This window comes from Sceloporus undulatus, chromosome 9, assembly GCF_019175285.1.
Source record: "Sceloporus undulatus isolate JIND9_A2432 ecotype Alabama chromosome 9, SceUnd_v1.1, whole genome shotgun sequence".
NCBI classification, from domain to species: Eukaryota; Metazoa; Chordata; class Lepidosauria; order Squamata; family Phrynosomatidae; genus Sceloporus; species Sceloporus undulatus.
Window position 1 is genome coordinate 31,862,169 of NC_056530.1, and position 25,773 is coordinate 31,887,941.

The following is a 25,773-nucleotide window of genomic DNA, read 5'->3' on the forward strand; positions in this document are numbered from 1 at the left end:
ATCTTCCCGGAGAGGACAACGAGTTGGCAGATCGCCTCAGCAGATCTCCTATTGGGTGTGCCACAATGGAGGCTCCTCCCGAGACGGTCACGACTCTTCGATCGGTGGGGAACCCGATCGACCCTCTTCACAACCACATGGACAGCCACTGTCCCCAGTTCTGCTCCAGGAAGCGAATGGACAAATCCCTTGGAACGCGTTCGCTTCCTTTGGACGGGAGAGCTGCTCTACGCATTCCTTTCCTCTCTCATCACGGGTGGGTCCAAGATGACAACGGCCGGTCGCACGGTCCTCGTGGTGGCCGAGACAGCCGTGGTTCGCATCCCTTCTCCACCTCTCCAAGAGATGCTTCCTCCGCCTCGACTTCCGTCCCGACCTGCTGTCGATCCAAGGCGGCCGGATTCTGCACCCGGACATCGAGAGCCTGCCGCTGGTGGCCTGGAGAATCCAGCCCTAGCCTCACTGCCGGACGCGGTGAGGACGGTGATCCTGGCTGCAAGGAAACCTTCCACCCAGCGGGCCTATGTCCTGAAGTGGAGGAGGTTTACCCTCTTCCTTGATCAAAAGGGCTTGTCTCCTGCTCAAGTTTCCACTCCAGTGGTGCTGGAGTTCTTGATGGCGCTGTTGGATGAGGGATTGTGCCTCACATCCATCAAGTGCTACCTCTCTGCCATTTGTTCCAGGTACCAGTTTGAGGGTAGGGCTTCCTTCTTTATGGACCCCTTGGTGAAGGGGTTCTTGAAGGGATGTGCCAACCTGCACCTTCCTGTGTCGGTACCGACCCCGGCTTGGAGCTTGGAGACGGTGCTGGCCACGCTCCAATCCAAGCCCTTTGAACTGATGGCCACAGTGGACTTGAGACTACTGACTTGGAAAACTGCTTTTCTTGTGGCCATCACCTCTGCCCGCCGTGCGGGCGAACTCTGTGCCTTGCGGAGAGACCAGCCCTTCCTTAGGTTTCACAAGGACAAGGTGGTCCTTTGGACAGACATTACTTTCTTGCCTAAGGTTGTGTCTGCTTTCCACATGTGTCAGGACATTGTGTTGCCTACCCTCGCCTCCAATCCGACCTCGGATGCGGAGCGAAGCCTGCACTCTCTTGATGTCAGGAGAGCGCTGGCGTTTTACCTGGACAGAACTGCTGCCTCCAGTCAGTCTGAGAGACTGTTCCAATGCTACTCGGAACCGAAGAAGGGGTTGCCCGTGTCTGTTCAGAGGCTTTCCAAATGGGTGGCTGATACCATCCACCTCTGCTATGAACTGTTGGGCAAACCTCTCCCTGACAGGGTTCAATCCCACTCCACAAGAGCAGTCTCAGCATCCTCTGCATTCCTATCAGGCATTTCCTTGGAGGATGTCTGTAAGGCTGCTGTCTGGTCCCAGCCATTGACTTTTATAAAGCACTATAGGCTGGACACCAGAGCCATCCGAGACGCAGCTTTCGGGAGGGCTGTGTTGGTTTCAGGTTTGCATTGATTGCACTACTGATGGTTTCTGTTTCAGCATTTGTGTACATAATGCAACTGTTTTTCATTCTGTTGAAGGTCGATTTGCACAATTCCAATGGGACTGGTCTTTCATGACCCTTTGTCCCCTTCTCAGGTTTTGCAATGTTATTGCTATGTTGGTTGTGCATGAACAAACAGACTGACTCTTTTGATGGTTCAAGGTGTTTATTGTTGCAATAAATATACCATTGGTTTACCATAGCTTGGTTTCATGACACTCCCTCCGCCGCATACCTTAGCTTGTCAGTCTAAACCCATTTGTATGATTCGCAGAGACCACAAAGAAGAAGGACAGGTTGCTTACCTGTATCAGTATTTCTTCTAGTGGTCATCTGCGAATACATACAAATCCCACCCGTCCATCCCCTCAGTGTCCTGCTCTTATTGGCTCTTCCATCGCCTGCTTGGCGGAAAAATTGCGGAACTGGGGAAAAGAGCGGGAAGGCAGGGGCCTTATAACGGGTGGGCGGAGTTACCACCAAAAAGTTTCTATATGTTGCAAAGTAAACTTTGCCCAGTGATTCCAGAAGTTTCCGAACAGCACTGCGCAGGCACAGTGAACCCATTTGTATGATTCGCAGAGACCATGAAGAAGAACTACATTTCCCAACAGGTTGATTCCTATAAGCCCCCTGAAGTAGTAATGGACTGGATGAGGGAAAACAGACTAAAACTCAGTCCAGACAAGATGGAGGTACTCAAAGTAGAGACTCCTAATCCAGGTATTGTGATACAATCATGGGTCCTAGATGGGGTCACACTCCTCTTAAAGGACTGTGTCCACAGTCTGGGAGTGCTCCTAGACTTGTCGCTGCAGATATCCAATCAGATAAATGCGATGGTCAGGAGCGCTTGTTATCAGCTCCAACTGATACACCAACTGCGTCCTTTTCTGGAAACAGGGGACCTGGAAACTGTGGTACATAGAATAGAATCATAGACTCATACAATTGGAAGAGACCACAGGGGCCATCCAGTCCAACCCCATTATGCCATGCAGGAAATCCAAATCAAAGCATCCCCATTGACAGATGGCCATCCAGCCTTTGCTTAAAGACCTCTAAGGAAGGAGACTCCACTACACTCTGAGGGAGTGTGTTCTACTGTCAAACAGCCCTTTCTGTCAGGAAGTTCTTCCTAATGTTGAGCTGGAATCTCTTTTCCTGCAGCTTGCATCCATTGCTCCATTGGGTCCTAGTCTCTGGAGCAGAAGAAAACAAGCTTGCTCCATCCTCAACATGACATCCCTTCCAATACTTAAACAGGGCTCTCATATCCCTCTTAACCTTCTCTTCTCCAGGCTAAACATCCCCAGCTCCCTGAGTCTTTCCTCATAGGGCTTCATGGTTTCCAGACCCTTCACCATTTTAGTTGCCCTCCTTTGGACAGTTTCCAAAGGAGGGCAACTAAAATGGTGAAGGGTCTGGAAACCATGAAGCCCTATGAGGAAAGACTCAGGGAGCTGGGGATGTTTAGCCTGGAGAAGAGAAGGTTAAGAGGGGATATGATTGAGCCCTGTTTAAGTATTTGAAGGGATGCCATATTGAGGATGGAGCAAGCTTGTTTTCTTCTGCTCCAGAGACTAGGACCCAATGGAGCAATGGATGCGCAGGTAACCTCACGACTCAATTTCTACAATGCGCTCCGTATAGGGCTACCCTTGTACCGAGTTGGAAAACTTCAGTTTGTTGAAAATATGGCAGCCAGGTTGGTCATTGGAAAAACTAGAAATGACCATATAACACCTATTCTAAAATCACTTCACTGGCTGCCCATTAGTTTCCGGGCACAGTACAAGGTCTTGGTAATGACCTTTAAATCCCTTCATGGCATGGGTCCAACCTATTTACGGGATTTCTTCCATCCATACAATCCACCCCGCAGATTCAGGTCCTCTGGGAAGAATCTTCTGCAGCTTATGAAGACCAGGCTGGCTGCAGTCACCCAGAGGGCCTTTTCTTCAACATCTGCCAGATTATGGAATGGCCGGCAGGAGGAGATCCATCATATTACCAGCTTGGACAGCTTTAAAAAGGCTGTTGGATGGATATCTTCTGGCAGGACTTTCTTGAATACAGTGGGCCCTTGCTTTATGCAGGGGGTCTGTTCCAGACCACCCCCCCCCGGGAAACAAAAAAAGCATACGCTCGCACCAGCCCCATTATTTCCAATGGGGCTCATGCTCACCCTGAGGCCCCATGCCCCATTGGCGAGCCCTACTGGAAATAATGGGGCTGATGCGCGCCAGGCACTCACCCGTTTCCTGGGCTGCTTCAGCGTATGCTGAAAGCTGCCTATAAGGAGCCTCCGTATGGCGCGGGTCCACTGTAATGAACCCAGCCACCCACTGAGTGGACCTTCATACTGAAGACTTTGTATCCCCGTTGTTCCGTTTTGGATTATTGTAAGGTTTATTTTAATACAGAATGTGTGTATGTATGTATGTGTGTGTGTGTGTGTGTGTGTGTGTGTGTGTGTATATATATATATATATATATATATGGGTTTATTATTATATTGTTTGGATTTTATTGTAAGCCGCCTCAATGGTGATGAAAAGGTGGGGTATGAATAAAGTTTGATGATGATGATGATGATGATGATGATGATGATGATGATGATGATTATCATTATTATTTATTACTACTACTACTACTACTACTACTACTACTATTAGGATGCCAGCCACAGATGCTGGTGAAATGTCAAGAATAAACTCTTATAGAACATGGCCACAGAACCCGAAAGCCCACAAAAACACTATGGATGCCTTCGGCTTCAAATGGTGATGTTTCTTGGCCACGATCATCCTGTGAGATGTCAGGGGCACTCAGGATATAAATAAAATAATATAAAATTGTGAGTATGGTCTATTTGGTTTTGAGAGCAGGGATTTCAAAGTGGCACCAATTGGATTTCAAACTCCTCTTGTTTTCTGGGCTACAGCTTCCCAGAATCCCCCAGACTGAAGGATTCTAGGTCTTGCAGTCTCCCAAAAAGGAGGATAATCTTTGTGCAAAGCTGATGTTGGCGAAGAAGAAGAAGGTAGGAAGCCCTCGGCAGCATGGCACAAGATTTTCTTGCAGTTTTCCCCTTTTGCAACCTGAAAGGATGATTTGCTCCAAGGCGAAGGAAGGTCTTGGCATCCGGTGGAGCAAATGAGTTGCCCCTTCCTTCAGCTGAAATGTGAACGTTTTCCCTTTCCTGTGCTCTGGGGCCAATGTGCAAAACAAATGTCATTCTTAAAAACTGAAGTCAGATGAGACTTTGAGGTTTAGCTGACCACACTTTTCCCAGTCAAGCAAAAATTATGGCTGTTCCAATTTGGTAACAAAATAATGGAGGAGAGGTCACTATGCGGCAGAAAAGAACATGTTTCAGCAAACACGTCTCAGCAGACTTTTAATCCAAAACCAATACTATGCGCATGTGAAATGAAACAACCAGGTCAGGAAAGCCTTGCAGAAACAGGAGAAATATTGCATAGTTGAGCAAAAACATGACAAACCTTCTGGAGAATTTCGGAAGGCTTCTTCCAAAATGCATCCAGGGTTGATAAACCAGGACAGTCCTTGACAAATGGGGACAGTCTGGGAACAGGGATCAACTTATTATCATTTGGGGAACCCAAGTCCAGTTTCTAAGAGAGGTGGAGATCCCAACACCGATAGACACCAGAGTTGCATCTCACCCTTCCTGGACCCGGTCTCTCCTTTCCAGAAGGTTCAAAAACATGACGATGGAGATCTCGAACACGAGGCCGATGGCAAAAGTGATCCTGACCCAAGAGAAACAGCTTTGTGGCCCTAGAGAGAAAGAATGGGGGACAGAAGACCACTTGAGAAAGACGGGAGGGCTGCAGAGTTTGGAGAAACTTCCTATTTGAATCACAGCTTCCAGGAAGCAAAAGAGGAGAACTAATGGAAGGGATGCCACATTGAGGATGGAGGAAGCTTGTTAAATGCTGTTCTAGAGATGAGGACATGGAGCAACATATTCAAACTACAGGAGAAAAGGTTTCCCTTCAACACTGAATGGATTTCATTGGAGGCTGGTGGAGTCTCCCTTTCTTTGGAGGTTTTTAAAGAGAGGCTGGGTGGCCATCTGACCCAGGGAACAGGGCTTGGATGGGGTCTTCCTGCATGGCAGACTTCTAACTCTATGATGCTATGAAATCAGGGACGTAGCTAGGATTTTTCTAATGGAGGGGGAGGTCCGGACGCCAAGAATCCCCCCTTGGCTACGTCCCTGATGAAATGGGGATGGGGGCATTGAATGGCTCACCTTGATGGAGGCAGGTGCCAGTCAAGTTGACAGAGGCGCTCTTCTGATCAGCCAGATTGGATACCAGGCAGGTGACATTCGAATCCATTGGGTTAGACAAATGGAGGTGCCATCCCTCGGAGGACAGCCGATACCAGTCCAAACTTCCTTCTAAAGGTTCAAGAGCATCCCTAATTCTCCAGGAGACATTGAGTCCTGCCTTTTCAGATACCAAACACTGCAAGGTCATGTTGCACCAAGATGAAGAATCAAAGCTTTCTTGGAGGAGAAGAATTTGTGGCTCTGGAACAGGATCTGTTATAAAGAGAGAAAAGACTCTGGTCATCCTTTCCAAGAGGGTAGAAAATACATTCCTTAGGTTAATATTTTCCTTTCAAAATATCTCCTCCATCTCACCTGAGGCTGCAAGGGAACAATTGATGCTTGCCATTTTGGAGGGACTGGTGATGTATTCTGGTGTGTGAGGGGGATGTGCGCAAAACCATGTCAAAATGCACAACTAAATGTGCATAGTTATTTCTTTCCCCTAAAACCTCAAGCTTGCTTAAAGGGAAAAACATATAAAAATGTGTATATTTGGGGGGAAATCTCCACAAATTTTCATACACAAAGGAGGAAAACGCACACCAAAATCAGATAGTTCACCTGCATAGGACCAGAAATTAGAGATGTCAATGGAAATCCTGTTTTTGCATTTTTATAACCTAAAATAAAGAAATAATATTATATCTCTATATATCCGTATCTATATATTCTATCTCTCTCTCTCTCTCTCTCTCTCTCTCTCTCTATCTATCTATCTATCTATCTCTTGGATCTTTACTGAAGGAGCCTCGGAGATCCTTCTTAGGGATGGAAGGGACTGAAATGAATCAGGTTTGTATTTTCTCATTGCAATAATTATCCCACACCTCTCCGGACGAAAGAACAACTTTTCTCTTATATATCCATCCATTTCTCAAGGCTGCCTTGGGGTCAGGATGTACATTTAAATAGGGCTATATCTGGGGGAAAGGCATGCAAACACCACTTGGTGAATGGAGGAAGGCTCTTGCAAAAATATTTGCCTTTGAGAATAAACATATACAAGTTTACATGCAGGAAGGAGGAAAAATAATAATCTCACAACCTATTTTGAAGTAATTGGAGGAAGAGAAGGGAGTCTTTCTCATCCTGATGTGAGTCCCCATGAATGGCTGTTGGAAAAACCCTATTATAAGGAACAGAATACCAGTCTGTTGTCTTCTCCAGCCAGACAGTTGGAGATGGTCCAATGTCTAATAAATGAAAAGTCGAAGGCTTTCATAGCTGGCATCCATAGTTTTCTGTGGGTTTTTGGGGCTAATAAATGAGACGGTGCAATAACTACTTACCATAGATTGTGAGACAGAAAGAGTGCTGTTCAATCTTTGCTGGATGAAGCCTAACACGGACTTTATAGAGTCCGCTGTCCCCCTTCTTCAAATTTTGGATCCTCAGTGTTGTCTCATTGACCACTTCCAACCGCGGCCCAAACCAGTCTTTGGGATCCGGACGCTCCAATTTCCCATCTCTCAATTCAGCAACGAATAATCCCTTTCCATTTTGTGGCTGGAAGTCCCATTCGACCTTTGCCACTTTTTCTGATGGGGAAATGCTATTGACAGACAGCAAGACGGATCTTCCCAGGACCCCATTAACCTGATGGAGAGGTGTCTGCACTGCATCATTTATGGCACCTTTAAAAATGGTGGGAAAGGAAGGATGCAGAGAGATAAGGAAAAAAAGTAATGTCAGATAGAAGGATGGAAATATCTGCCTGAGAGGCTCCCACCAGAACACCTTTCTGAATGTGTGGATGACATTAAAAACCCCAGAAAGCCCCTGGTTTTATTCCTGTTCTTTCTGATTTATGTTTGCAGATTGAGACACACTTCGATTATCCCAGGACATTTTCTTTCTGGTCCCGGTCTTCCTATTCTTTCCAATGTTAAACTGGGGGCCTCCGAGAGAAAGCATCCCACTTTCGGTTGGTGAGGCCATGCTGTTTTCTTAAAATTGCATTGGTCGCGTTTATTGATTTCTTCCTGAGAGCTGCCTGTGCTCCCACACCGTGAGCAAGGTGTAAAATAACATTATTTAAACAAGCAAGCAAGCAAGCAAGAAGGCAGGCAGGCATGCTCCATCTTCCATGTGACAGTCATTTGGAAATCTAAAGCCAGCAGCCATAAATATCGCCTCGACACCTTTTCTTTTCCAGGCCCAACATTCCCAACTCCCTGATTGGGCTTCTGGTCCCTCATTGACAATGCAATCTATTGAAACCTTTCCCCCCATCCCTGGTTTTCTCCATCATTTACCTGGGATCTGGAGAGTTAAGACCAAAAATGGAAGCCAAGAGCAGGGAAAGCCCATCCTCACTTTCTGTCTTTCTGCCTTCTCTTTTCAAAGGAGATGGCTCTCTTCTCCATAAACTTTTCAGATGCCTCCTCTGCGCTCTTTGGCCACCTCCTGCTTCGCTTTCAAGCCTCTGAACCGCAGCAGTTTCCTCTGAGAGGCCTTTGACGTGTCAGACAAGATTCGCAAGAGGAGCATCACTTCCCTTCTCACAGTTTCTGGCACCACAAGACATTGCTTTGTTCCTTGATGGTGGACCAGAACAAGGTTGGCCAGAGAGATGCAATGGCTGCAAACCAGTGGCACATGTCAGTGCTGTCGTGCCAGAGACGGGACCTCTGGAAACCTCTCCAAAAACCAAAAACTTCTCAACACTGTCAGGTTGAGCATCATCAAAACGCCATGGACAGGAAAACAGGTGATGTTTTGCAAAACATGAGGAAAAACCTCTGAATAACCAGAAGTATTGGGCAGCAGAAGAGGTGCCTCAGGAGGAGAATTTAGAAATGTTGTGAAGTCAAAGGCTTTCATGGCTAGCATCCATAGTTTTTTGCGGGTTTTCAGGCTATTGTGGCCACATAGCCCAAAAAACCCACAAAAACCTTAGAAAGGCCTTTGTACCTAAATTGCACCAGGATTGCTTTTGGATAAGGGAATGAATTTGCTCAATAGGAACAGTAATAGGTGCCACTTGGCCAGTCCAGGAGATGCCAATGGCACCAGGGAACACCCTAAAGAGGGGGGTTTTAAATTTTAATCAAATTTAAATAAACAACCCCAATGAAAACCCCACTGCTCCCCAAAGTCTGTGGTATTCACCCGTGTCCTTTTAAAACACCAAAGAGATGAAGGGAAAGGCTCATTTGGAGGAGAAAGGAGAGGACCCAGGTTTTTAAAAATACATTTTAAAATGTAAATGTTTTTTTAATTAAAAATAATTAAAAAATTAAAATTCTTATTTAGAAATAGTATTTAAAAACATTGCATCTTACCAAATTTTCACTTTAGCCATATGAAATTATGTTCCCATAAATACATTTAGGTTGTGTGCATATACCACCGTAACCAGTGCTCTTATGGAGTCTTTTAAACCTTTTTACCCCAGGGACAAACCAACTAGAAACTCCAGAGTGCAAGGTTCAAATGCAGTTGTATTAGTACAATTAAAAGCATTCCAGCACTCAGACAAAGGCACACTCACACCCTTGGACCAGAGCTAATGGAATGAAGCCAGGTTCAAATGGGAAAGCTGTCAGAAGGTGGGGCTGGGTGGCAACCTTAAGGCTGGGCCACTCTCCATTGGGCTACCTTTGTACCAAAACTCCAGCTGGTTCAGAATACAGCAGCTACATACATGACAGCTGCCAAATTGTTTCTGGGCAAAGTACAAAATGCAATACCTGGTTTGGATGTACATTACCTGTGGGATTGCCTTCTCCAGTACAGACAGGGAAATGTTTGCTCCAAGCAGCCAAGACTAGACTGGCAATGGCTTCCCAGAGGACCTTTTTTTCAGCCGTCCCCAAAATGGGGAATGACCTGCTGGAGGAGATACGACAGCTGAAAATGCTGACACCATTTAAAACAACGTCAAAGACATATCTCTTCTGGCGAGCCTTCCCAGTCCATTTTAAAACATGATTTTTTAATTGGTATCTTTTAATGCTCTGGACCCCAAACATTTTGGGTCACCACCTCCTTTCCTCTCAGGTGACAACCCTAGTATCCCCCACATGCCTATTTCTTGATATTAGCACTACTGTTCCCCTGCAGATTTAAAACAGCCAACCTTGGTTGCTGCTCTCTTTGCACCATCTTGCCATGGAAGTAGCAACCAAGCATCTGGTTGAGCAGAGACTATGAAGCTTCTTGCCTACGCCAGCCTTTCAGTAAAGGCCGACACAAGCAAGAGGCTTCTGGTCACTGCTTGACCAGTCGCTTGGTCGCTGCTCCATTTGCATGCACTCATCCTCAGAGCAGCAAGTGGGCAGCTGGCTGAGCACTGGCCAAGAAGGCTCTCACCTATTCTAGTCTTGTGGCAAAAGCCAGTGTGGGCAAGAAGCTTCTTGGCCCCTGCTTAGACGGTTGCTCAAGTGCTGTTCCCAAGGTGTCCAGGTGGAAAGGGAGAACCTTCTTCCAGGTGAGGGAGGACTCTCTATCCTTCTTTCTTGGGGCAGAAAGGGGTGCAGCTGAGCAGCAATGAGAGCTGGAAGCATGTGGCAAAGCAGCAAACGGAGAGGAGATAAGCTCCAAGCACTCCAAGATAGTTGTCTTAGATAAAGGCATCTCTATGGTCCTGAATTTTGGAGAATACAGAACTCCAGTGAATTCTTTTGGAGGCCCTTGGAGAAGGCCTTACTGTGGCCAAAGTGCACTAGACTTTTAAAACATTGAATAAACATAGTTTTTTGTGGGTTTTTCAGGCTCTGTGGCCATGTTCTAGAAGAGTTTCTTCCTGAACTGTGCCAATAGCGTGGCAGTTTTTCTGTAGTACTACTTGGTGTTAAACTGTTCGCCTCAGCTGAATAAACCTGTGTTTGCTTTGGACCAGATTTGATCTCTCCTGACTATTCCTTCAAGGACTCCTCCCAAGAACCTTGGTCTCTAACAATTCCTCACACAGCTTCAAGTGTTCCCTCTCCACAGAAGCAGAAACAGTACACTGCTTCTTCTGTTACCTCTTCTTGACGTAGCTCCCTCCTTCCACCTTCTCCACTGGGGAAAATGCAAAGCTCAAGGCCTGCTTAGGGTTTGGCCTTGTGCCCCTCCCTCTTCTGTGATCTTTGAACAGCCACACAAGATAAGCAAGCTTATAAGACTGAGGAAGATTCCCAGTCCTCTCTGGTGATCATTGAGCGATGGCACCTCATGCTATGTCTCTGAGAGGAGAGGTTCTTCTCTCCCCTTCCCGGCCACCTTAACTGGAGATGGGGATGGAGAGACCCCTTCTTCCCCAGAGACCCCAAAGGACCACCTTCCTCATCTGTGCCACCTTCTTCTGCTCCTTTCTGGGTAAGTCCTTGGTAAGTCTTGCAAAACCTCATGCAACATTTTCTCACTCCAGAGAGAAATGGGTCCAGGTTTTGAAGGAGCTGACCAAGAGAAGGTCCAGAGCAACCTACAACCAAAGTCCAGGCTTAGCAAGGCAAGGAGACACTGCTGGGCATTGCTGCTTGGAGACATCACAACTGTTCAGACTAGCTGCAAAGGAAGCCAAAAGGAGCACCGTATTGACGCCAAAGAACAAAGAACAACCCTGCCTCTAGCTAAGCTTTACCCCCCTCTCTCTAAGCCCCCCTCCTCTTCTTCTCAGGGGTCCAGGGCTTTCTCAAGGCTTTGCCCCCATTACAAAAGAAAAAAAGGCTTTGCAAGGGATCTGACCCATAAATCCCCCCTAAGTTGAGACATACCTGGGGAAAAAAAGGGGGTGAGGGGTTTTTTGGGGGGGGGGGGGTGGCGGGGGCAAGTAAAAGGAGGAAGGGGGGAATTGCTAAGAAGGCTTGGGAGTGGGACATGTAGTTTGCAATGGCACAAGGGGACTGCCTGTGGTCTTGCAAATGCTATGCCTGCTTGGGAGTGGGAAATGTACTTGTAGAATTGGGGGGGGGGGTTTGGCCAGAAAGAGAAGTACATTTCAGCCTTCTGTCTAGGAATAATGCCAAAATGTCCTCCATTTTGAGCATGCCTAAGAAACATGCATTTATATTAACATTTTAAAAAAATTATCAATTTTTTCATGTGGCCTCCATTTTTTAAAAAATGTGCCCTACATTTGAAAATGTGGCCCTACATTTGTCCTACGTTTGTCCCGGTTTGGAGATCTTGACTTATGGGCCACGGGTGATAACATCATTTTTAAAAATGAATTCCATAACATAAAATTTAGGCTCAGAAGTAAAATGCCACACCTCACTCCTCCTTGTTTTTCTCAAGATGGGCAAACAAAGATGGAGGTGAAGCAACCTAATTTTTCTTTTCCTTTTGAGTCATGGGCTGGGCAAAGTTGCTTAGAAGCAATGCTGGGATTGCTTAGGACTTTGTGGATTAATTTCTGGTTAATTTCTTGCAAAACTCTGGCTAGTTTGGGTTATTCAACATGATAAGCATTGTACAAAGAGTCCTTGGTATCTGCTGGAGTTTGCTTCCAGGAACCCCAGTGGATGCCAAAATCTGTGGATGCTGAAGTCTCATTATATACAGTGGCAGAGTAAAATGGTCTCCCTTCGATAAAACAGCAACATCAAGGTTTGGTTTTTGGAATGTATATTTTAAAAATATTTTCAAGCCACGGATGGTTGAATTCATGAATTCAGAATCTGTTAATATTAAGGGTGACTATACAGTATTATTATTATTATTATTATTATTATTATTATTATTATTATTATTAACCTTTATTTATGAAGCGCTGTAAATTTACACAGCGCTGTACATGCAATCTTTTTAGTTAGACGGTTCCCTGCCCTTGGACTTACAATCTAAAAAGACATGACACAGAAGGAGAAGGGAGTGGTGAAGGGAAAGGGTAAGAGGTCCAGCAGTTCCTCTCAACCTCCAAGGCCTGGACCAAGGCAGATGGACTGGAGGGAGGGCTTGGCTTCATAATGGATGGTTAATCTTCTTCCAGGGAAAATACATACTCTCAAGTAGGATAATACATATACAGTACAATACATAGCAATACAGGAAATGGTTCGATAAACAGGCACCAAAAGAACATCAGATGGTAAGCGACAATTATGCAATGCCTGGGAACGCTTCTCTGAACAGGATGGTTTTCAACTCCGTTTTGAAGCTGGTTAAAGAAGTGATAAGGGCTCTTGTATCTCGTGGGGGAAGAAGGTTCCAGGAATGAGGGGCAGTGAGTGAAAAGGGGCAAATCCAGGCTGGGGCAGAGGAAATCCTGGGCTGAGACAGGAGCCCTTGACTACCAGAACAGAGGGCCCTGGTGTGAAGGTGAGGAGAAAGAAGGTACTATATCTTTTTACATCAATGCCTAACTTTTGGAGCACATTTTAAAGGATGAATTTCAAAGGAGGGTTGTTTTATTATGTGTATATCTTATTTGATTATTTACTACGTGTATATCTTATTTGATTGATGTCTGTTTTAACTGATTTGTTTTTAATTGTATGTTCTTCAATAGTTTTTATTCAAGGGGGTAAACAACAAGAACAAAACTGGATTAACAACAACAACAACAACAACAACTCCACTTAGTTCCTGCAAATCCATGCCCATTCTCTCTCTGATTGAGTCTGTCCATATGGTGATTTTATACCAGGTTAAAATAAACCAATCTTCGGAGCTGGTAAAAAAAGTTTCTAGTTCATACCAGATAATCAAAATGTGTTTGGATCGCCAAAATAAAATCAGAAAGAACAGGAACAAAACCGGGGACTTTCTGGTCTTTTAAACATCTGGCCTATCATCCATGGATTCTGCTGCAGGGCCTTTTGGTGGGAGGATCCCAAGCAGAAACGTCTATCCTTTATTCTTCTAGCTGACATTTCTTCCTTTTCTCTTTGCATCCATCCATCCATTCCCACCATTTTTATAGGTGCCTTAAGTCATCTGGTACAATTGCCTCCTGTTCAGGTGTTTGGGACACTGAGAAAATCCATCCTGCTGTCTGTCAATAACATTTCCGTATCAGAAAAACTGATAACAGTCGAATGGGACTTCCAGCCACAAAATGGAAAACGATTAATCATTGCTGAAATCAGAGAAGGAAAACGGGAGCGTCCCAATCCCAAAGACCGCTTTGGGCCGCGGTTGGAACTGGAGAATGAGACCACGCTGAGGATCCGAAATTTGGAGGAGGAGGACAGCGGAACCTATTGGGCTCGGGTTAGGTTTCATCCAGTAAAGATTCAATTACATACCTTCGACCTCATGGTCTACAGTAAGTAGTTATTGTACCATCATTATTGCTCCGTCTCCAATAGTCTGGCTGCGAAGCTGAAGAAGAAAATAGATCAGTGCTCTCTTCCCCATATTAGGGTTTTTCCAACAGCTATTCAAGGAGACTTAAATCAGGATGAGAAAAACTCTCTTCTTTTCCTCTCCTTACTTCAAAATAGGTTGTGAGGCTCTTTCTCACCTTCCTGCTTGGGAATTTGTGTCTGTTTACTCCAAAAGGGACATATTTTTAAAGAGCATTTTCCCCAAAACGTACATATTTTTGTATCAGTTTCCCCACTGAGTTCAACTAAGATGGTTTGCATTAAAAATATGTATACAGTACTTAAGGTGTATCTACTGTAGAAATGATGCAGTTTGACACACACACGCCTTGAGCTCCCACAGCTTATCCTACAGAATCCTGGGATTTGAAGCTTGGTGAGGAACCATCACTCTTTGGCAATGGAGACGCAGAAACTTATAAAACTACAAATCCCAGGATTCCATAGGATGCAACTTCAACACTTTAAATGTCAGGAAATGACATGTATGTGACCACTAGATGGAGCTGTAGCGGAACCTATTACAGTTCCAGTGGCAGTTGACAGTCGACACCTGCATTATGGAATGTTGATGCAGTCAGTCCTTCTGAGAGAGAGAGAGTGTCAGTTATGGCAGTTGGTGTTAGAGTAACTGCCTCTCTGTTTTGTTGTTATGGTTGTTTAGTTGATAAAGTAACTTATTTATTAAAGCCCTCGTGCAGAGTGAAGGCTTGAAGTGCTTTTGTCGTTATTTCTCAACCCGGGAGCTCAAGGCTGTTTGCAGTGGTGAAGGAATATATTCCTTGTTGGACTGAATACCTTTGCAGACATCTCTTCAGATTCCTTCTCCCTGGCGTCCTGTCGATGTGGTTCAACTCTGCAGGTGGTCGTGGTGGACACAGCGCGTCTTTCTACGCCCCCCCCCCCTTTTGGGGGCACTTCAAGCCTTCACTCTACATGAGGGCTTTAATAAATAAATTACTTTAATAAATAAGTTACTTTGCCAACCAAACAACCACAACATTAAAGTGGTGTCCAAGTGCATTATTTCTACAGCATAAATGCACCCTTAGTTGTGCAATTCAAAAGGGTTTTGTGTACATCTCCTGCAGACAGATGCTGGTAAACTTCACAAGGATTTTAAAAAATGGACAGATCTCTGATGGGAAACGCCTGCTGTTCCATTGCCAGGTTCAGGAGAGATGAAGGAGATATTTTCAAAGATAAATATTCACTTTTAAAACTTAAAATTAAATACTGGAAAGGATGACTGGAGTGTTTTCTGTTTTTAACAGATCCTGTTCCGGAGCCATGGATCCTTCTCTTCCAAGAAGCCTCTAATTCTTCATCCAAATGCAATGTAACTTTGCGGTGTTTGGTGTCCGAAAAGGGAGGACTGAATGTCTCCTGGAGAATTGGGGATGCTATTGAACCCTTAGAAGGAGGTTTGGACTGGCACCAACTTTCCTCCGAGGGATGGAGCCTCCACCTGTCCAACCTTTCCAACCCAATGGACTCCAGGGTCACCTGCTTGGTCTCCAATCCGGCCGATCGGAAGAGTGCATCTATTGACTTGACCGGCACCTGCTCCTTTCAAGGCGAGCCATCCAATGTCCCCATCCCTATTTCACAGAATCCTAGAATTGGAAGAGACCACAAGGGCCACCCAGTCCAACCCCTTTCTTCTGCCATGCAGGAAGACACTATTCCCATGCAGGAACACAGGGACTGAAACTTCAATGGTCATGTGTTTAGATGTATTTGGTTTTTTTTTTTGTGTGTGTGTTTGCATGTGTGTCTATGTTTGCATATTTAATCAACATATATATTATTTTCAAAAATAGGAGAAAAAAGAATTAGTATGGCAATGTGAGTCACAGGCCTGGATTTTGTCAAGGCATTGTTATTGTTATTGTTCTCAGTTAAGATAGTAAGGAGTGATCTCCATGCAAGCAGAGGCCATTCTTTCTGGCCATAAGGCTTCTGGGAATCAAAGAGTCTTAAAGCCCAGGAAATAAAACCTTAATTATATTTGCAACCCAAAAAGATGCTTCCTCCCTAAAAAGACAATGGCGGGTTACAGACGGGCAAAAAGGGGTGTATTCATGACGTCATGAAGGTAGAGCCTTCAGACGGGCCTTACCTGAATGCCGTCATGAACACGCCCCCCCGCACGCCCCAAGCTTCAGGTGCTGCTTTTCTCCGCTTCTTTTCCGTTTGATGCGCAGCTGCGCAGCTCCGTCTGTAAGCTGCTGCACCGGTACGTCAGAATTGCTACGCCGCTAATTTAAGTTGCCCATTTAAAAGCTCCGTGTCTGCTGCGTCACATAATGAGTCGGGGTCCTAGAACATGCGCAGTTTGCAGTCAGGCTTTAATTGCAGCGTCAGCTGCCATGCAGCTGTGGAAGCTGCAGCACAGCTGCAGCGCATTTTAAGACTCCTAACCCTAACCCTAACCCTAACCCTAGAGCAACATGTACGCATGAGCTGCTTGGAAAGTTTGGACTTTAAAGTGAACCCCTACACACATTCCTGTGCCATTTTCACCTAACAATAAAAAATGCTAAAACTGTAAATATTTATATATGTACAAGGGAGGTGATGGGGGATGGCAGGGGGACAGCGGTGGCAGCGGCGACAGCTGTGGGTGCGCATTGCAGATTCAGCAGGAGCGCGGGGACCAAAGGAGAGGAGGCATCTATGATGCTGCTGACACTGGCAAAGTGCAAGCGGACAAGGATGCCAACACCAGCTGATCACCAGCTGGCAGGAGACCACCATTGTTCTTGAGCAGAGCGGGGGGAAAAGTTTTAAAGGGGCTTGGGCACTTTAAATGTGCCCATAGGCTTTCTGCTGGCAAAAGCGCCAGCCGGCAAAAGAAAAAAAAAGCCGCGGTTTGAGCCGCCCGTGAGGAAGCTGCCTCTCTCTTTGCAGCGTCCTCCGAGGCGGCGGTTTGGAAACTCCGGGTCTGAAACGGACCCAGGTGAGGCGTCTTCACTGCCCCCCATGTGGAAGCCCCAACACCTGAAGCACGCCCCCAGGGCGGGCGGTCTGGAGGCTCCGTATTCAGCAGAATACACCTCCAAGACGTCTTCTCCTGCCTGTCTGTAACCCGCCATTGTCTTTCTTTGCAGGTGGCAGAGAAAGACACTTGTGGCTGGTTTTTCCCATTGTGACTATGATTGCGATTGTGTTTGCGTTGGCGGCAGGCTTCTGGATTTGGAAGAAAAGGAAGGAACAGCCCCACACTGAAGGTAAGGAAATTCTCGTCAGAGCGGAAGGAAGCCCTTTCTGCTCAGGGTGATCATATCTGCTAACCACAAAGGAGGACAGGGCACTGCAAAGTGTAGGGCATTCAAGAAAAATGGAGGACACTACAAAAGAAAAGCTAAAAACGCTCATAGTATCAAGTCATGCTGCTTAATCAGGCTCAAAATGGTGGGCATTTGGGTGTTTTTCCTGGACAGCAGGCTGAAGTGTAGAAAAGGAGGACATCTGGTTGCCCTGTTTCTGGTCCCGGCTGAAACATCTCCCTCCTGGGACCAACATCTTGTGCTTGCTTTTTCCCCCACGTTAGTTTTGTAGATTTCAGTACCAATATCATGGCCAAAGGAATAGCAACTGGGCTCAGAGTGGGAGTGAGAGCAATGCCACACCAAATAAGAATTCAGCACCTCCAAATGAAATGTTCTTTCATTTCTGAGATTTCTAGCATTGCAGGAACTCAAAACTTTAAGGATCCAAGACAAGGGATCCTGGCAAAACGACCGAAGGAATTCAAACACAGCAGACAAAACACTTCTCCGTCTATCCATACCCAGAAATAAAGCAGTTTGATATTAGTTTAACTGCCAAGACTCAATGCTGTGGAGTTCTGAGATCGGTAGTTTTGTGAGATATTTAGAATTCCTTACCAGAGAACCCTGGTGCCCTACCAAACTACAAACCCCAGGATTCCACAGCATCGAGTCGTAGCAGTTAAAGTGGTGTCAAACTGCATTAATTTTACAGTGTAGATGCAGCCTCAGACTCTCCAATGATAGAAATCTGGGGACTAAAGGAAAACTTTGTTTGGCGGCCAGAATTCATATCTAGAGACCAATGGCCCTCATTTTGCTTATACAGTACTGTGGCTACAATCCTCATCATGGTTAGGTGTCCATTGACAGTGAAAGGTTTAATTTGAATTTAGTGGGCCCTGATAGATAATTTTAAACTTTAGCCTGTCCATTCAAACCTGGGGACATATGGAGGGACGTAAACTCTGCAACCTGCTTGTCATTTTCTCATTAGGAGGAGATACATCCATCGCACCTCGACAGTTCACTTTCCCTTCTTATGTTCTGCCCTATAAAGTTCTCTTGGGTACCATTCTTCCCATTGCCTCACCTGGGTTTCCCAGACCAACCAACCCATGGGACCGGGATTGTTAACTCCAGGATGCCCTAGGTAAAAGTCATTGCTTAGGGGCCTGATTCCACCCCTTGTAAGGAGGTCCTGGGCCGAGATGCTTTCCCCTCCTGTATACCACTGTATACTGTTAGATACAATGAATGGTGCGCACTGCTGTGCCGCCGCACCCAAGCCCCATTATAATGGTGGCACTTAGTCTGGACCTCCCCTTCCCAAAATCCTGGCTACATCCCTGCTTGCTGCATCCATTTGAATCTCAGAGTAGCAGTGAATGCCCGTTTTTGGTACCCAATGAAGTTTTGGTGGCCTGGAATATTTAGCCATTCCCAGCTGAGAACAGTTGGTTCTGCCAGCCACATCCCCTGCCAAACCAGGCCAGTTGGGGGGCATGCAAGACTCTTCCTATAGGTGTTCTGGGATTTTGACTCTTGCTCAGTTTATTTTTGGCTCTGTAATATGAGAAAGTAATATGCTCCCCACTAGATTCTGCAGCAGACTCTACCTTGGAAGCAAATAAGGTTCCTGATGTCCAGAACATGGAGGTCCAAACCCCAAGGCGCCCTTCAGAAGGGGACAATGACCAGGTGAGATTGTGGTTCAGAGATGTGCTCCTAGATCTGTCACTTCACATGACAAACCAGATGAATGCGACGGTCAGAAGTGTCTGTTATCAGCTCCGGCTGATAGACATAGAATCATAGAATCATAGAGTTGGAAGAGACTGCAAGGGCCATCCAGTCCAATCCCTGCCATGCAGGAATCCAAATCAAATCATCCCCGACAGATGGCCATCCAGCCTCTGTTTAAAGACCTCCAAGGAAGGAGACTCCACTACACTCTGAGGGAGTTTGTTCCACTGTTGGACAGCCCTTACTGTCAGGAAGTTCCTCCTAATGTTGAGGTGGAATCTCTTTTCTTGTAGCTTGCATCCACTGCTCCGGGTCCTAGTCTCTGGAGCAAGTGAAAACAAGTCAGCTCCCTCCTCAGTATGGCATCCCTTCAAGTATTTAAACAGGGCTATCATATCACCTCTTAACCTTCTCTTCTCCAGGCTAAACATCCCCAGCTCCTTAAGTCGTTCCTCATAGGACATGGTTTCTAGACCTTTCACCATTCTACTTGCCCTCCTTTGGCCACGTTCCAGTTTTTCAACATCCTTTTTGAATTGTGGCGCCCAGAACTGCACACAATATTCCAGGTGGGGCCTGACCAAAGCAGAATAGAGTGGCACTATTACTTCCCTTGATCTAGATACGATACTCTTACTGATGCAGCCTAAAATTGCATTGGCCTTTTTAGCTGCCGCATCACACTGTTCACTCATGTTCAGCTTGTGGTCTACTTGGACTCCCAGATCCCTTTCACACGTAGTTTCATTCAGCCAGGTGTCACCCATCCTATATCTGTGCATTTTATTTTTCCACCCTAAGTGCAGTACCTTGCATTTCTCCCTGTTGAAGTTCATTTTGTTAGCTGTGGCCCAACTTTCTAGTTTATTCAGGTCATCTTGAATGTTGATTCTGTCATCTGGAGTCTTAGCTACTCCTCCTAATTTGGTGTCATCTGCAAATTTGATAAGAAGGCTTCCAATTCTGTCATCCAAGTCATTGATAAAGATGTTGAATAGCACTGGGCCCAGGACAGAGCCCTTGGGACCCCACTGGTCACTTCTCTCCAGGATGAAAAGGAGCCATTGTTCAGCACCCTTTGCGTTCGGTCAGTCAACCAATTACAAATCCATGTAACAGTTGCCTTGTCTATCCCACATTTTATAAGCTTGTTGACAAGAATGTCATGGGAAACTTTGTCAACCGCCTTACTGAAATCAAGATATATTATATCCACAGCATTCCCTTCATCTACCAAGCTAGTAATTTTATCAAAGAAAGAGATTAGATTTGTCTGGCATGAATTCTTTCTCTGAAAACCGTGTTGACTTTTTGTGATTATGGAATTGCCTTCTAGATGTTCACAGACTCTCTTTTTAATGATCTGCTCTAGAATCTTTCCTGGTATCGATGTCAGACTAACTGGACGATAATTGTTTCGCCGGAGAAGTCAGGAACCTTGAGACCCTAGTACATGCGCTGGTAACCTCACGTCTTGATTTCTGCAATGCAGTGTACATGGGGCTACCCTTGTGCTTGGTCCGGAAACTTCAATTAGTTCAGAACATGGCAGCCAGATTGGTCTCTGGTACATCCAGAAGAGACCATATAACACCTATCTTAAGATCACTCCACTGGCTGCCCATCAGTTTCCGGGCCCAGTACAAGGTGTTGGTTAACACCTTTAAAGCCCTAAATGGCTTGGGTCCAACCTATCTTCGGGACGGCCTCCTTCCATATAAACCTCCCCGCACACTTAGATCCTCAGGGAAAAACTTGTTACAGCCTTGTAAAACAAGGCTGTCTGCGACCTCCCAGAGGACCTTCTCAGCTGTTGAACCCAGATTGTGGAATGGCCTGCTGGATGAGATCCGTCATATTGCCACTCTGAACAGCTTTAAAAAGCTATAAGGATGGAGCTCTTCCGGCAGGCCTTTCCTGAATAGTTTCTCCGGCTATCAGAAGCAAAATCTAATTGCTGACCACAGTCATTGTATTGTTTTTAAGTATGTTTTATGTTTTAAATTCTACATGGTTTAATTGTATTTTAAGGGGTGGGTGGGTTGGGGGTTCAGACTGTATATTTTAACCTTGTAAGCCACCCCGATTGCATTTTGTGGAGAGGCGGGATATAAATATATTATTATTATTATTATTTGCAAAATTTGGGCATTGGGCACCAGCATCTCCTGGTACTTTCTCCTACGTCCTCATAGTCACGCCTTTTAGCACTAGACCCTCCAGCTCTCCTGGTTTCTTGGTATTAATTCTGGCATTAATAATGTCTTCAGAGGTGATTTGGCACCATGGCTTTCCTCTGAGGCTGAGAAAGAGTGAATTGACCAAGTGGGTTTCTGTGGCCAAGTGGGGATTCAAACTCTGGTCTCCTGGGATGCTGGCACACTGTAGGATTAATGCAAAATTTGGCATTGCTTATATTGTCAGGACTCTATTCCTATGGAATCCTGGGATTTGTAGTTTGTTTACCTACCCTTTTACCTGTCCATTAGACTACTGTTGCTTAAAAGAGATTACAGATATTTTCATAACTTTTGTAACCGCAATAAAAGTTACAGTGAGAAGCAGCAATTACAGGACGGCCCTGAAGTTGTCCAAAGGTAAAAGTGAGATAATTTTTTATTATTTGAATAAGTGCCATATCATGTAAATTATTAATTATTTTATATAAGTGGGATAAAACAGCCCTTGTCTATACTATCCCTGACAGTGTTAGAAGATACTCCATCTTTACTTCTTTGTCTGAAGTGGAGCCCAACTCCTCAACTGGAAAACAGAGGTTCCTCCATCAGCAGTTTGTAAAATTTGGGGCATGCATTCAAGATCTAGAGCTCTCTGTTTGCAATGAGTAAAACCCACCAAGGATGTCAATCTTTACATGGATTATGGAGGGTGTGGGTCAGACTTTTGGAAGCTTATTTGGGGACCCCCAGATGGTTCCAGGGTAGAAAGGAGGGCTGGATGAGGAATCTGGAAGACCTAGGTTCAAATCCCTGCTCAGCCATGGAAACCCACTGGGTGACGTTGGTCAAGTCACACTTTCTCAGCCTCAAAATCACACTCTCTCAGCCTCAGAGGGCAGCCAGGGCAAACTTCCCTTGAATAAATCCAGTCAAGAAAACCTTAGAAGAGGGTTGCCATAAGATGGAATCATGGCATGTAGCATCATCAACAACAACTACCAACTGCAAGGGAAGTCATTGGCATTTTAAGATTTCAACACTGGTTTTTCTTTTTCTTTTTTTCAGGAACTCTTGGACTCTGAACAGAGACTGATGGCAACACCAAGCTTCAGCCATCTTGCCAACCAGGACATCGAAACATTATCAGTCTGGATGGAGACAGGAAAAACCTCCCTGCTTGACATTGCCACTTTCATTCATTCATGCAGAACCAAATTTCCCTCCTTGAACCATAACAGTGTTGACCCCTGCCCAGTCTTGTGACTGAACTTTGTTTGGGCTTAAGGTTTTTGTCTCCTGGGCAAAGTAAGGACTGGGTTATCAGCTGCTGCGTTATCGGATCTGTTTCAACAAGTCTTTGTTTCTAGTTGCCTGGATTGTTAGGGACAAAGGGTGAGTTTGTAGTCCATCCTAAGATGTTGTAAATAGGAAGCCAGCTCTAATCTATAAAATATCATCTAAGGTTTTGTCGATGTGGGGGGCATAGAATCCAAGAGTTGGAAGAGACCCCAAGAAGGGCCCTGATCCAGTCCAACCCCCTTCTTCTGCCATGCAGGAACTCTCAATCAAAGCATCCCCTGTGACAGAGGGCCATCCAGCCCCTGCTTAAGACCTCCAAAAAGGAGACTCTACCACTCTCCAAGGAAGCATAATCTTCCACTGCCAAGTAACTCTAACCATTAGAATAATCTTCCTAAGGTTTAGGTTTAGGTAGAGTCTCTTTCCTTGTAGCTTGAATCCATTCTTCCTTGTCTCTGTCTCTGGAGCATCAGAAACAACATTGTAATGTTTCTTGGACACTACTATCCTGGTTTTCATCTGTGAATGGTTAGAGGGAGCCTCGCTTTCCCCACCATGGATGCCATTTTCTCTCTCTTTGTCCTGGTTTTCTCTTCCTCCTTGCCTTTTCCACTGTCGAACAGCGCTTTTACTTCTTTGGAGGCTGTCTTTAAGCAGAGGCTGGATGGCCATCTGTCAATGGGATGCTTTGATTGAGAGTTCCTGCATGGCAGAATAAAGGGGTTGGACTAGATGGCCCTTGTGGTCTCTTCCATCTCTACGATTCAAGGATTCTATGATTCTAGGAAGTCCCTCCTAATGTTGAGCTGGAATCTCTTTTCCTGGAGCTTGCATCCATTGCTCCATTGGGTCCTTTTCTCTGGAGCAGCAGAAAACAAGCTTGCTCCCTGTTAGAAAAACTCTTTGTTATTGGTGATGTCTCTTGCCCAGTGGTTCTGAACTGGTACCAACTGGAACAGATGTAGTCTTCTCTGGAACTCAGGAACAAAGTAACTTCAACACAGATTTCACTCAATGAGGGTTTATTGTCTTAGTTGCTATTTACACATTTACAGCTACAGCTACTATACATCTTTCTCTGTCAGAGTCCACACTAGAAGAAAAAACCTGAACATGACATCAGTCTTTGCTCTCTCAAAAGAACAAACATTCCCACCAAGTGGACACACCTCTTTCCCATGAAGTCACCATGCAACACAAGAGAATAACAACATAACATGTTTATATTTTGTCTCAGCCATTGGTCCTTGACCACTTGTTCTTCCAGGCCTAGACTTCCTGGCATTCAACAGGAACCTTTCAAAACTGTAACAACTATTGCCACATCTGAACATTTCCAATACAAATAGAAATATATACTAACACTCCCTCCTCAACATGACATCCCTTCAAATATTTAAATAGGGCTATCATATCACCTCCCAACCTTCTCCTGGCTAAACATCCCCAGCTCCCTAAGTCTTTCTTCATAGGGCTTCATGGTTTCCAGACCCTTCACCATTTTAGTCTTCCTCCTTTAGAGACATGGCTCCAGTTTCTCAATGTCCTTCTTGAATTGTGGGGCCCAGAACTGAACACAATATTCCAGGTGGAGCCTGACTAAAGCAGAATAGAGTGGCACTATTACTTCCCTCGATCTAGGCATTATACCTCTACTCATGTCTTTTTATTGTATTGATTTATTGTGTCAGTAAATAATGTAAATACAAATAAATCTGATTATGAGCAGTACTTTTAGATTGACCTCTGAATTTGCACTGATTAATATTAATGCCAAGGTTTAACAGTGATGTATTGCGCTAATGCTGGTTACTTTCAGGCTGTGATTTGAATGTTACACATAGAGCAGCTTTATTTGCTAAAGCAGTGAAAAGTATACGCGCTACCTATCTGAAAGATATTGCTATAGATTGTGCGGGGGATTCACCTATATGATATTGTTATGGATATGCTGGCGTTCTTGTTTTTATGGCATTGTAATGCAGTTGACTGACTGACCTATTGCACTAAGCTTGGCTTTCCTTCCTTTGGCGTGTGAATTCAGGCGAATCGACACAAGCAAAACAATGCTCCGCAATCCCAGTCCTCTTGGAACACATGATGCCCCTTTCTTTCCACGTTTTAACGTGGACAGGAGACATGCTGGCGAGGAGAAAGGGAAAAGGGGGGGGGGCAAAGGGAGGGGGGGGGGGTGATAAAGGGGCCAAAGGACTCTTTGGGGGGGGGGGGGCATGACGTCCTCCAAAGTGGGGCCAAGGTGGAGGTAGGGTTTATTTCCAAGTAGAACTGCAGTTTCTACACTGGTTATTTTGCAGGGAAAGAAATTTATTATTATTATTATTATTATTATTATTATTATTAATCATAATAAAAATATTTCACTGCCAAATAATAATAATAACAATAACAACAACAATAATTTTGCCGGTGGGTGATACATTCGGATGAAGCAGAGGGCATTTAGAGATAGGTGACATTCCCTATCATTCACATGAGGCTAGGGATGGAGGGTAGGTCCAGATGACAGATCTGAAGGGAAAGAAACAGGAGGCTGGAGAGAGAGATGAAACTCCCAGAATTCCATAGCCTCAAGCCAAGGACCCCACAACAAACTCCAACTCCCATAATAATAATACTGTAATAACAATAATTTATTGTAATAATAATAATAATAATAATAATAATAATATATTCTAAAATAATAATAATAACAACAACAATAATTAAATTTTAAAATAATAATAATAATAACAATATATTTTTAAAATAATAATAATAATATTAATAATTAAATTTTAAAATAATAATAATAATAATAATAATAATAATAATAATTTAACTTATTAGTTTGCTGAGGCACCAGAGCTCTCTGGCAGAGAAGGCTCAATGTCCCAGGACACTACAGTTCCCAGAATTCCATAGCACTGAGCCAGGACAGTTAAAGTGGAGTTAAACCGAATGAGGAGAATGACAGGATGATAGATGTAGATGAGGCTGAAATGGATGGGGGCTCTGACAGGGAGGACCCCTTCGAATTTGGCTGCCAGGGATGGGGAAATAGAAGGGAGGAAAAAAGGGGACGCTGTCATTCCCGTGAAAGTGGAACCAGGCTCCCTTCTTCACCTGGAAGTGCAAAGGT

The 25,773-nt window shown here is 44.9% G+C and overlaps 2 protein-coding genes across 2 annotated transcripts; one reads left to right on the forward strand and one right to left on the reverse strand.

The window, feature by feature from the left end:
* Nucleotides 1–4,904: 4,904 nt before the first annotated feature.
* On the reverse strand, nt 4,905–8,186 carry LOC121916174 (T-lymphocyte surface antigen Ly-9-like). The gene is made up of 4 exons (XM_042440994.1): nt 8,132–8,186; nt 7,166–7,510; nt 5,793–6,086; nt 4,905–5,314 (listed from the first exon to the last, which is right to left on the reverse strand). The coding sequence occupies exons 1-4, from the start codon at nt 8,184–8,186 to the stop codon at nt 5,196–5,198; spliced, it is 813 nt and encodes a 270-aa protein (XP_042296928.1). The 3' UTR covers nt 4,905–5,195.
* A 2,909-nt stretch (nt 8,187–11,095) lies between these two features.
* LOC121916175 lies at nt 11,096–23,021 on the forward strand. The gene is made up of 5 exons (XM_042440995.1): nt 11,096–11,180; nt 13,729–14,073; nt 15,409–15,711; nt 17,248–17,367; nt 22,401–23,021. The coding sequence occupies exons 1-5, from the start codon at nt 11,096–11,098 to the stop codon at nt 22,415–22,417; spliced, it is 870 nt and encodes a 289-aa protein (XP_042296929.1). The 3' UTR covers nt 22,418–23,021.
* The last annotated feature ends 2,752 nt before the right edge of the window (nt 23,022–25,773 follow it).

Excerpts from the sequence above, each read along its gene's own strand:
- LOC121916174 (XM_042440994.1), bottom strand. The coding sequence starts at position 8,186 with ATGGGCTTTCCCTGCTCTTGGCTTCCATTTTTGGTCTTAACTCTCCAG. Across the intron at positions 6,087-7,165 it reads TTTCTGTCTCACAATCTATG|ATCCTGTTCCAGAGCCACAA; the intron begins GTAAGTAGTTAT and ends TCTTTATAACAG. Across the intron at positions 5,315-5,792 it reads TGGCACCTGCCTCCATCAAG|GGCCACAAAGCTGTTTCTCT; the intron begins GTGAGCCATTCA and ends CTTTCTCTCTAG.
- LOC121916175 (XM_042440995.1), top strand. The coding sequence starts at position 11,096 with ATGGGGATGGAGAGACCCCTTCTTCCCCAGAGACCCCAAAGGACCACC. Across the intron at positions 11,181-13,728 it reads CTTCTTCTGCTCCTTTCTGG|GTGCCTTAAGTCATCTGGTA; the intron begins GTAAGTCCTTGG and ends CCATTTTTATAG. Across the intron at positions 15,712-17,247 it reads CGGCACCTGCTCCTTTCAAG|GTGGCAGAGAAAGACACTTG; the intron begins GCGAGCCATCCA and ends CTTTCTTTGCAG.